Source organism: Phoca vitulina, unplaced genomic scaffold, assembly GCF_004348235.1.
Source record: "Phoca vitulina isolate PV1807 unplaced genomic scaffold, GSC_HSeal_1.0 scaffold5, whole genome shotgun sequence".
Lineage (NCBI taxonomy): Eukaryota > Metazoa > Chordata > Mammalia > Carnivora > Phocidae > Phoca > Phoca vitulina.
Window position 1 is genome coordinate 61,407,061 of NW_022589708.1, and position 12,579 is coordinate 61,419,639.

Genomic DNA, 12,579 nt, shown 5'->3' on the forward strand with positions numbered 1-12,579 from the left:
TTAAGGCTATTGAGAAAAAGGAGATCTACATTATCTACAGTCCTAAAAATCTTAGTTATCTTTTAATTTTTGACTTTGGTACAATTGCATATTCTTTATTCTGGTTGAGGACAAAAACTATCCATCTGGTCCCCAAAAATGTAGTTTCTTGGCAGAGTTGAACTTTCTTTTAGATGCTTTTTGTCTCTGTTCAGCTAGTTAGTTTAAGAGAGATTTGTAGTCTTCGGGTAAGCTATATAGATCAGAAAACACAGCAGTAAGTTATCTTTGTATTGAGTCAAGGATGGACTCTTGGAGAAAATTCAAATCCTTGAGACATTTTTTTTAGACATATAGAGAAATATGAGGTGATTTTTTAAATCCCTGAAGCTTAACCATCCTGGTATATTTACATATAGAGAAATAGGAGGTGATTTTTCAAATCTCTGAAGCATAACCATCCAGGTATATTTTTTCATAAAAAAGCAAATACTGACTATCCTTAAGTGTGGGTATACTAAAGAAGGCTGCACATAAATTAACCACTGTGAAATGTTTACTTATTGAGAGAATGAAGGGCAAGACAGTATTCTAATGGTTGTGTGATATTTCATTAGTGCTATAATCAACCTTGAATGTTGGATATTTAGGTGTCATCAATATTAATCATGCAGCATCAGAGACTCAAAGGCATAAAGCCTTTTCTGAATAGATTTCTAGGAGTAAAACTACCTGGTTATGGAGTATGACTATTTTTAGGGTTCTCAATATGTATTGCCAAATCCAAGGGATTATGTCAGCAATAAATCAAAAGTTTTATTTTCATGCCATCTTTGTGAGCATTGGATTTTCTCATTTGAAAAGGAGAGGGCTAATTTCATGGGTGAAAATGGGATTTTATTGTTGTTTAGACTTCTCTATTGGTGAGGCTGAACATTATCTATATAGGTTGTTATGCAATTAGATTTTCTCTTTTATGAATTTATTTATGTCCTAGGCCCACTTATCTATAGGTTGAGGGAGTACTATTTAAATTGTTATGAGTTACTAGTTTATACTAGTATAACTAGTTTATAGATAATACTAGACATAGTCCCCATTCACTCAATTTTACTGAAAGTTATTCTCCCCTGTTATTTGTTTGTTGTACTGTGGCATTTTTTAAAAAGGAAATTTCAAATTTTTATAAAGTCAAAACTAAATCTGTTGATCTTCCATTGATTTGATTTCTTTAATCCAAAAGAATTGATGTTCACTTAAACTTCTTAGAGATATTTGTGGGTTTTTTATATCTGATCCCTCAATCCATCTGGACTAAAATGTGCAAAGGATCTCATGAAGTCTTGATGTGTACGAGTCTATTTATTCCTCCATTCCAGCCTTATGCAGACTCAGAGTGTTTATCTTTTTGACTATTTCCTCCTATTTAATCAAGTGATCATTTTGATATCTTTTCTTTTTCTCAATATGAAGCTAGTAAACATTGCTCAGGGTACTATACCCATCAATTTTTTACCGTTTTTACAGTCATTTTGTTGTAAACAGACACATGCACGTGTGTGTGTGTTTCAAACGGATAAATTTGTTGGAAATATTGTATTAGTATGGTGATTGTAACTGTATTTTAGATCACTATTTCTTATTTGAAAAATTATGCATATATGCATATTTGTGTGTGTGTATATATATATACACGTATATGCACATACACACATGTGTATTCATTTTAGAAAATATGCAAAGATAATCCAAAAAGTCTCCATATTGCCACCACTTAACTAAAATTTAATATAATGTGTTTATCTTTTTCTATCATGCATATATACACACACAATCATACCACACATTTTTGCATTATTTATTCATTTAAATATTGCATAGGTAGACTATAATATCCAGATCATTATCTAAAAAACCTATCTATTGGGGTGCCTGGGTGGCTCGGTTGAGCCTGCGATTCTTGATTTTGGCTTAGGTCATGATCTTAGGGTTGTGAAATGGATCCCCACATCAGGCTCCACGCTCAGGGGGAGTCTGCTGAAGATTCTCACTCCCTCTCCTCTTCCCCCTACTCACGCTCTCTCTCTTTTCTAAAATAAATAAATCTTTTTTAAAAATTAAAAAATATAAATAAAAACCTATCTATTCAGAAAATAGATCTAGATAAGAATCATATATTACTGTGAAATCATAATTTTCACAAATTTACCTAAGGCTAGTTAACTGTCTCTGGTAGCTTTAAGCAATTTGTATTTGTAGTAGAGGTTAATCAGAGTAGTCAAGCACAACATTGTGGGCTATTTGAAAACCATCAGTGGATGAGATAGGACTTGGAATGTACATACTCTTATATTCCCTAAATCTCCCCTAAAAGGTGGTAAGTGAGGGACAGTTGAATAAAAGGTAACGACCATTTTGGCTTACTCCTAAGGAATGGCTTATATATACCATGTGGATTTATGTAAGATATGTGTCTATTTTTTCTAGGAAGTTGCGCGGTTCCTAGATACCAAACATCAAGACCACTATCAAGTCTACAATCTATGCAGTATGTGCATGGCCAGATATTTTGCTACTATTGATTTAAAACAGGATGATTCAGTCTTTACATTTCATTTAATCATAAGTATTTGGTCGGTGATGGGAAGTGAGTTTAAAAATCTCTATCTTGCACTGGTTCTGTTTTGTAGGAAAAAAATATCTCAATAGTATAAATGCCCTGTGAGGGAGGCAGGAGGCTTAAGTTGAGGCATAGCCAATTTGGTTGAATCTGCTCTAGTGGTATTAGGTTTAGGAAAATACTTCTGTTTTTCCTGCCGGCTTGTGTTTTAAAGACAATTCACTAGGAGTGGGGTGTGAGGAGAGCAAAACCCAAATGAAAAAAATCCAAATAGTCAATAAACAAGGGAAAATATGCTAAAAAGCAAAACCCTGTAGAAAAGAGATTATATCCCTGCTTACTACTCTGTCTGTTTTGTCTTTTCCTCTTCCTGTATATTAAACGGACATTTTCAGGAGGCAAGCATTCTGGTTGGCCACATTTACTTCTGCTCTGTTGTGTCTGTCTACCCTATGATAATATGATGAGTAGCCTGCTAGAAAATTAAAAGTAAGACCTGTTAAACCCAAATAAGTTGGGTTTAGGTTATCCAAGATGGACAAACCACTACTATATTTTTCAGACCCTTAATATTCTTAAAGCAGCAAGAACCAGTCAGAAAGCTCCTTTTAAAGGTGGATAAGGAATTTATAATAAAAAAGTATAACTTCTTCATAACTTTATCATTTACTATGTTTATTAGGCATAGATATATGACCTATGTATCATTTATTTTAGGTGAAGGAGCTTATGATCCTAAGTACTTCCATTATAGGGTCCAGCGAATCATGATCGATGATCACAACGTCCCCACTCTAAGGTAAGTTTTATGCCAAGATGGCTGTCAAAAGAAAGCTAAATATACTGGGCTTGATTTTTTGGATGAATTTTAATTCAACTAAAAATTTTACATTTAAAATCAGTGAGATGGTGGCATTCACCAAGGAAGTAGATAAGTGGATGGCTCAAGATGACGAAAACATCGTAGTGATTCACTGTAAGGGAGGCAAAGGTAAAAATTTTTTTTTAATTTCTCTTTTTCTAAATAAATATTAATACATTAAAGTACAAAAACAAGATGCATACTGCTATTAGTATTAATGGTTGTTAAAATTTTCTTTGGTGGGGACACCTAGGTGGCGCAGTGGTTAAGTATCTGACTCCTGGTTTCAGCTCAGGTTGTGATCTCAGGGTCATGAGATGGAGTCCCCCACCAGGCTCTGTGCTCAGCACAGAGTCGGCTTGAGTTTCTCTCTTCCTCTGCACCTCTGACCCCACCCTGCTCTCTCTCTCGCTCTCTCATCTCTCAAATAAATGAATAAATCTTTAAAAAAATAGTTGTTAATATTTTTTGATGTTAGCTTCAAGACTGAAAGAAGGGAAGGAAAGAGTAAGGAGGGAGAGTGGAAGGTAAATACTAAAGGAAAGAAAATAGGAATAACAAAACTAAGGAAGGTTGAGCATATTTTTTCCTGTTTATTGACTACTTGAGTTTCTTCATTTTTGATTTGCCAAAATATCTATGAAATAAAAATGTCTAATTTTAAAAACTGTCAGAGCACTTTTATTTAAGATTGTTCTTAAACTTTGTGAGAACCTTTTAAAGTTAAGGAGCCAACAGCGTTGCTATTGCAAAACCCAAAAATTATAGTGGAATTTTTATAGTGTACAGATACAAAGAAGTTGATTTTTGTGAGGTCAAATGAAAAAAAAAGTGTAAACTCATTCAATTTAAGTTGAGTTAGATTTTTCTCTCATTCAGCTTTAGGCTTTTAATAATCATCTAAGCATATTTCACAGTTTTTGACCAAGAATTACATTTTTGGTGGGTTATAAAAGTTTTTTATTGCATTCCAGGAAAACACAATACCATATATAATCGAGTAAAATCAAGTTTTAGTGTTACCTGAAAATTAGTTTCAAGTCCATGAATTAGTAGGTAGTTTCTATCTTTAGCTCTACAGGTTGAAATATTCTGGACATGCAATTTGCAATACCGTCTATAAATGAAGCTATAGAAATGGAACCATAGGAATTGCCAGTTTTTAACTATCTTTTATTTACAGATATGGTCATTTTACATGGCTCAACCTAAAGTATTATAATCCAAGCAATTAACTTTAGTTTCCTTTTAATTAAAGCTAATTCCCTGCTTGAAGGCTAACCTTCATTTCTAATTTCTTTTTTAAATTTTTTCTGAGAAGGGACTTCAATTATCCTGTATTTGCATGTCTTGCCTTGACTTTCCTTTAGGATTGTTCGGCAGGCTGGTATTCAGCCAGCTGGTATGCACCAGAGTAGCCTCTTTTTTTCAAGTTTTCATTCATACTGGTTTTGCTCTCTTCTTGCTGGTTGGTGCCTGCACATTATTTTATTATTGATTTTTGGGACTACTTTAAACTGGGTGTTGTTTTTTTTAGTATAGTTGACATGCAATGTTAGAATGAAAACACTAATTTGAAAAGATCTATGCACCCCTATGTTCATTGCAGTGTTATTTACGATGGCCAAGTTGTAGAAGCAACTCAAATGTCCATCAATAGATGAATGGATGAAGGAGATGTGGGGTGTGTGTGTACATACATTTTACTCAGCCATAAAAAATGCATGCTGTTGTTTCTGTTAGTAGTTTATATTACAACTATCAACTCCTACGTGTTGTCTTTTAACTTGATTATGATTTATTTTGTCATATAGAAGTATTTATAATTTTGAATGGAGTGAAATTTATTAGTCTTTGTGTGTATGTGTGTGTGGTTTGTGCTTTTTGTCATGTTTAAGAAATCCAGCCTGCATACTGAAGTAGTGAAGGTATTATACTTTATAAAATATTAAAGTTTTGTTTTTTACATTTAGGTCTTTAATTGGGATTTGGGGAGGGAGGTTTTTTTTTTCCATATGGATATACAATTGTCCTAACACCATCTATCACAAGCTCATTTATTCCCTGTTGATTTATAATCCCTTCTCAGTCACGTACAAAGTTTTAATAGAAGTTTGAGATGGTCTCTGAGTTCTTTATGCCACACTACTGAAATTCTTTATTTAAAAAAAATTTTTATTAAAGCATAGTTGATACACAATGTTACATTAGTTTCACGTGTGCAACATAGTAATTTGACAAGTCTATACATTATATTATGCTCCCAACAAGTGTAGCTACCATCTGTCACTATGCAATGCTTTACATTATCTTCAATTACAATACCATTGACTCTGTTCCCTGTACTGTACCTTTCATCCCCTTGACTTATTCTGTAACTGGAAGCCTGTATCTCCTACTCCCCTTCACCCATTTTATCCAAAGCCTCACCTGCTTCCCTTTGGCACCAACCACTTTGCTTTCTGTATTTATATGTCTGTTTCTGCCTTTTGTTTTTTAGAATCCACATATAACTGAAATAATATGGTATTTATCTTTCTCTGACTTATTTCACTTCGCAAAGCACCCTCTAGGTCCATCCATGTTGTCACAAATGGTAAAAATCGCATCCTTTTTATGGCTAATATTCCATTGTGTGTGTGTGTGTACACACACACACGCAAATATAGATATATATATATCACCTCTTCCTTTTTGGGGACTTGGATTACTTGCATACCTTGGCTATTGCAAATAATGCTGCAATGACCATAGGGGTGCATATATTTTTTTAATTAGTGTTTTCATGTTCTTTCGGTAAATGCCAAGTAACAAAATTACTGGATCACATGGTAATTTTATTTTTAAGGAACCTACAGAATTTTAAGGAATTCTGAGGAATCTCCATACTGTTTCATTTTGGTTTTTCTCCATGTATTTCTTGATTCCCCTTTGATTTTTGGTTGACCCATTCATTGTTTAGTAGCATGTTATTTAACTTCCATGTATTTGTGCTCTTTCCAGATTTCTTCTTGTAGTTGATTTTTAGTTTCATAACGTCAGAAAAGATGCATGCTACGACTTCAGTCTTTTAAAATTTATTGAGACTTGTTTTGTGGCCTACCATGAGATCTATCCAGAGAATGTTCCATGTGCACTTGAAAATAATGTGTTTTCCACTGTTTTAGGGTAGAATGTTCTAAATATATCTGTTAGATCCATCTGGTCCAATGTGTCCAAAGCCATTCTTCCTTTCCTGATTTTCTGTTTGGATTATCTGTCCATTGATGTAAGTGGGGTGGTAAAGTCCCCTACTATTATCATATTACTATTGATTACTTTCTTTATGTTTGTTATTAACTGCTTTATGTATTTGGGTGCTCCCATGTTGGATGCATAAATATTTACAATTGTTCTATCTTCGTGTTGGATTTTTCCCTTTATGATTATGTAGTGCCCTTCTTTGTCTCTTGTTACAGTTTTTGTTTTAAAGTCTATTTTGTCCAATATAAGTATTGCTACCCCAGCTTTCTTTTCACTTCCATTTGCATGATAAATGCTTTTCTGTCCCTTCACTTTCTTTTTTCTTTGTTTTGAGGAATAAATTTTATAATTGTACATAAAGTGCATAGTAGTATACTTAGTAAGTTCTTCACATATTGTAGTTGTGTTTTTTAATCACTTATCCACCTGGATCTTCTTTCCATAATTTTTTTTTGTATGCATGCAGAAAAATTTTAGTGATTTTTTATTTGATTTTTCATTTAAAGTCAATTAATTAACATATAATGTATTATTGGTTTCAGAGGTAGAGATCAGTGATTCATCAGTCTTATATAATACCCAGTGCTCATTACATCATGTGCCCTCCTTAATGTCTATCACCCAGTTACCCCATCCCCCACCTCGCTCCCCTCCAGCAACCCTCATTTTGTTTCCTATGATAAAAAAAAAGAGTCTCTTATGGTTTGTTTCCCTCTCTGGTTTCGTCTTGTTTTATTTTTTCCTCTCTTCTCCTATGATCCCCTGTCTTATTTCTTAAATTCCACATATCAGCAAGATCATATGATAGTTGTCTTTCTCTGATTGACTTATTTCACTTAGCATAATACCCTCTAGTTCCATCCATGTCATTGCAAATGGCAAGATTTCATTTTTTGATGGTTGAGTAATATTCCATCGTATATATATACCACATCTTCTTTATCCATTCATCTGGGCTCTTTCCATAGTTTGGCTATTGTGGACATTACTGCTATAACCATTGAGTGCAGGTGCCCCTTCAGATCACTAATTTGTATCTTTGGGGTAAATACCCAGTAGTGCAATTGCTGGGTTGTAGGATAGCTCTATTTTCAACTTTTTGAGGAAGCTCCATACTGTTTTTCAGAGTGGCTGTACCAGCTTGCATTCCCACCAACAGTGTAAGAGGGTTCCCCTTTCTCCACATCCTTGCCAACATCTCTTGTTTTCTGACGTTAATTTTAGCCATTCTCACTGGTGAGGTGGTATCTCATTGTGGTCTTGATTTGTACTTCCCTGATGCCGAGTGATGTTGAGCATTTTTTCATGTGTCTATTGGCCATTTGTATGTTGTCTTTGGAGAAATGTCTGTTCATGTCTTCTGCCCATTTCTTGATTGGATTGTTTGTTCTTTGGGTGTTGAGTTTGATAAGTTCTTTATAGATTTTGGACACTAGCCCTTTATCTGACATGTCATTTGCAAGGATCTTTTCCCATTCTCTCAGTTGTCTTTTGGTTTTGTCTACTGTTTCCTTTGCTGTGCAAAAGCTTTTTATTTTGAGGGTGCCTGGGTGGCTCAGTCGTTAAGCGTCTGCCTTCGGCTCAGGTCATGATCCCAGGGTCCTGGGATCGAGTCCCACATCGGGCTCCCTCCTCGAGGGGAAGCCTGCTTCTCCCTCTCCCACTCCCGCTGCTTGTGTTCCTGCTCTCGCTATCTGTGTCTCTGTCAAATAAATAAATAAAATCTTTAAAAAAAAAAAAAAAAGCTTTTTATTTTGAAAAAGACCCAATATTTCATTTTTGCCTTTGTTTCCCTTGCCTTTGGAGATGTGTCTAGCAAGAAAGTTGCTATGGCTGAGGTCAAAGAGGTTGCTGCCTGTGTTCTTCTCTAGGATTTTGATGGATTCCTGTCTCACATTTAGGTCTTTCATCCATTTTGAGTCTATTTTTGTGTATGGTATAAGTAAATAGTCCAGTTTCATTCTTCTGCATGTGGCTGTCCAATTTTCCCAACCTGCTTTGTCGAAGATTAGTTGACCATAGAGTTGAGGGTCCATTTCTGGGTTCTCTGTTCTGTTCCATTGATCTATGTGTTTGTTTTTGTGTCAGTGCCATACTTTCTTGATGATTACAGCTTTGTAATAGACCTTAAAGTCCGGAATTGTGATGCCACCAGTTTTGGTTTTCTTTTTGAACATTCCTTTGGCTATTTGGGGTCTTTTCTGGTTCCATACACATTTTAGGATTGTTTGTTCCAGCTCTGTGGAAAAAGTTGATGGTATTTTGATAAGGATTGCATTGAATGTGTAGATTGCTCTAGGTGGCATAGACATTTTAACAATATTTGTTCTTCCAATCCATGAGTATGGAATGTTTTTCCATTTCTTTGTGTCTTCCTCAATTTCTTTCATGAGTGTTCTATAGTTTTCTGAGTACAGATCCTTTGCCTCTTTGGTGAGGTTTATTCCTAGGTATCTTATGGTTTGGGAGGCAATTGTAAGTGGGATCACCTCCTTAATTTCTCTTTCTTCTGTCTCATTGTTAGTGTATAGAATTGCAACTGATTTCTGTGCATTGATTTTATATCCTGCCACATTGCTGAATTCCTGTATGAGTTCTAGCAATTTTGGGGTAGAGTCTTTTGGGTTTTTCACATAGAGTATCATGTCATATGCAAAGAATGAGAGTTTGACTTCTTCTTTGCTGATTCGGATGCCTTTTATTTCTTTTTGTTGTCTGATTGCTGAGCCTAGGACTTCTAGTACTATGTTGAACAGCAGTGGTGATAGTGGCACTATCCCTGCTGTGTTCCTGATCTTAGGGGAAAAGCTCTCAGTTTTTCTCCATTGAGAATGATGTTCAATGTGGGATTTTTGTAGATGGCTTTTATTATATTGAGGTATGTTCCCTCTATCCCTATACTGTGAAGAGGTTTAATCAAGAAAGGATGCTGTACTTTGTCAAATGCTTTTTCTGCATTTATTGAGAGGATCATATGGTTCTTGTCCTTTCTTTTATTAATGTAGTATATCAGATTGATTGATTTGCGGATGTTGAACCAACCTTGCAGCCCATGAATAAATCCTACTTGGTCATGGTATTGCCCTAGCACTGGAGTTTTGCAGTTCTCATTGATAGGTAAACTTGGTCTTGGCTGGATGTTCTTGCTGATCTTCTAGGGGAGGGGCTTGTTGCTTTGATTCTCAAGTGTCTTTGCCCCAGGGATTGCTAGGGGGCCAGGCTAAATAATCTGCTCCGGTTTGCTCTTTATGGCTTTTGTTCCCTCAAGGCTCTCTGCAGCTTTAGAGGATCAGAATGAAAATGGCAGCCTCCCAATCTCCAGCCCGGAGCCAAGAGCTCATGGCCCCACTACTCAGTGCACCCTCAGGGAAAAGCAGTCAATCACTCTTGTCTCCCTGGCCTCTGTCTGCACTCCATGTTCGCCCAGCCCGTGACCAAGCATTTCTATCTCAGGCATAGGACACTGTTTTGAGTCTCCAAACCTTGCAGATTCCTGTGGCTCGCACCTGTGCCACTCCTCCCAGGGTTTCACTGATTCTGCCACATCTTGGGCCCCTGCTCAGAGAGCAGTCACTGGACCGTGCCTCTGTTGGTGGTTTATGGCAATCCTGGGGCTGAGAGTCCACTCCTGGGCTTGCTGATTGCAGCCAGCTTTCCCGCTCTGATGCCTGGGAGCTCTGGGGCACTCAGGCTCCCCCGGTCTTCCTGTGACCCTGAGGGTCCTGAGACCTCACTGTCCCACCTAGAGTTCCACCCCCACTTAGCCACTTGAGTCCCTTTCAGGCCAGGGCGTCCCTCACCAGAGCAGACTTCTAAAAGTTCTGATTTTGCACTCTGCTGCTATATCACTTTCTGGTTGATGGCTGACAGAGGCTCCCCCCACCCACGGTTTATCTTCCCATCTATTGCCTCGGATTCACTTCTCTGTACGTTCTACCTTGCAGAAAGTGGTTGCTTTTCTGTTTGTAGAGTTGCAGCTGTTCTTTTTTTAGATCTCTGGTTGAGTTCCCAGGTATTCAGAATGATTTGATAGCTATCTAACTGAATTCCTGGGACCAGATGAAACTAAGGTCTCCTACTCCTCCGCCATCTTGGACTCCTCCCCATCCCTTTACTTTCATTGTGCATATGTTTTTAGTTCTGACGTGAGTCTCTTGTAAACAGTACCTAGATGGGCCTTGCTTTTTTATCCATTTTGTCACCCTATGTCTTTTGATTAGAGCATTTAGTCCATTTAAATTGAAAGTAATTATTGATAGATGTGTATTTATTGCCATTTTGTTACTTGGGGTTTTTTTTTTTTGGTTGTTTTTGAAGTTCTCTTTTCCCTTATTCTGTTACTCTCTTCTCTCATGGTTAGTTTGCTTGCTTTAGTGATATACTTGGATTCCTTTCTCTTTATTTTTTGCATATCTGTTATTGGTTTTTGATTTGTGGTTATCATTATATTCATATATAACATTTTATGCATATAGCAGTCTATATTAAGTTTATGGTCACTTAAGTTTGTCATTCTAAAAGCACTAAATTTTTACTCCTCTCCCCTCCCATGGTTTAGGTACACTGTATCATACTCTACATTCTTTTATTTTGTGAATCCTTTGAGTGATTTTTATAGATGCACTTATTTTTTACTGCTTTTGTGCTTCCCACTTTTACTCCTACTTATGGTCTTTCCTTTCCACTCAAAGAATACCCTTTAGCATTTCTTGTAGGGCTGGTTTACTGGTCATGAATTCCTTTATCTTTTATTTGTCTGGAAAACTCTTCATCTCTCCTTCTAGTCTGAATGATAGCCTTGCTGGATAGAGTATTCTTGGCTGTGGGTCTTTTCCTTCCAGAACTTTAAATATATCATGCCACTCTCTTCTGTCCTGCAACGTTTCTGCTGAAAAACCAGCCGATATTTGGGGGGGGGGGTTCCCTTGTATGTAACTGTTTCCTTTTTTCTTGCTGCTTTTAAAATTCTCTCTTTATCACTACTTTTTGCCATTTTAATTATTGTATATCTTGGTATGGATATCCTTGGATTGAGTTTGTTGGGGGTTCTCTGTGCCTCCTGGACCTGGATTTCTGTGTCCTTTTCAGAATCGGGGAATTTCTCAGCTATTATTTCATCAAATTTTCTGCCCCCTTTTCTCTCTCTTCTTTCTGGCATCCCTATAATGTGAATGTTATTATGCTTGATGGTATTGCTGAGTTCCCTTAATATACTCTCATTTTTTAACTAGTCCTTTTTCTTCATTCTGTTCAGCTTGATTGCTTTCCATTACTCAGTCCTCCAGGTCACTGATCCATTCTTCTGCTTCCTCTAGTATATTATTTATTCCATCTAATGTATTTTTAATTTCAGTTATTGAGTTCCTCATCTCTGGTTGGTTCTTTTTTATGTTTCCTATCTCTTTGTTGAGGGTCTCACTGAGTTCCTACACTCTGTTCTCAAGTCCAGTATCTTTATGGCCATTACTTTAAATTTTCTATTGGACATGTTACTTATCTCTGTTTCATTTAGCTCTCTTGCTGTGATTTTATCCTGTTCTTTCATTTGGGACATATTCTTCTGTCTCCTCTTCTTATCTGTCTGTTTCTATGTGTTAAGAAAGTCAGCTATGTCTCTTGCTCTTGAAAGTAGTGGCCTTATGAAGAAGAGGTCCTGTAGTACCCTGAAGTGCAATGTTCCCTATTTACCAGAACCTGGTACTTCAGGGGTGTCTCCCATGGGTGTTGTGTGTGCCCTATGGTTGTGTCTTTGCCACTTTTTCCTTCAGTCCAGTCATCTACAAGTCATCTTTGCCTGTTGTGGGCAGATTTTGGTCCCTGTGTTGTTAGTAGGCCTGTCTGGAGCCTCCTTGGACTTGATTTTAGTCAGACCAGG

The 12,579-nt window shown here is 36.6% G+C and overlaps 1 protein-coding gene across 1 annotated transcript in view; it reads left to right on the forward strand.

The window, feature by feature from the left end:
- Window positions 1-12,579, forward strand: part of LOC116631482 (phosphatidylinositol 3,4,5-trisphosphate 3-phosphatase TPTE2-like) — a 141,600-nt gene that overhangs the window by 87,518 nt on the left and 41,503 nt on the right. The window contains exons 17-19 of the mRNA XM_032402639.1: window positions 2,467-2,527; window positions 3,317-3,398; window positions 3,502-3,590. Coding sequence (XP_032258530.1) covers window positions 2,467-2,527; window positions 3,317-3,398; window positions 3,502-3,590 — 232 coding nt within the window. The remainder of the gene's footprint in view (window positions 1-2,466; window positions 2,528-3,316; window positions 3,399-3,501; window positions 3,591-12,579) is intronic.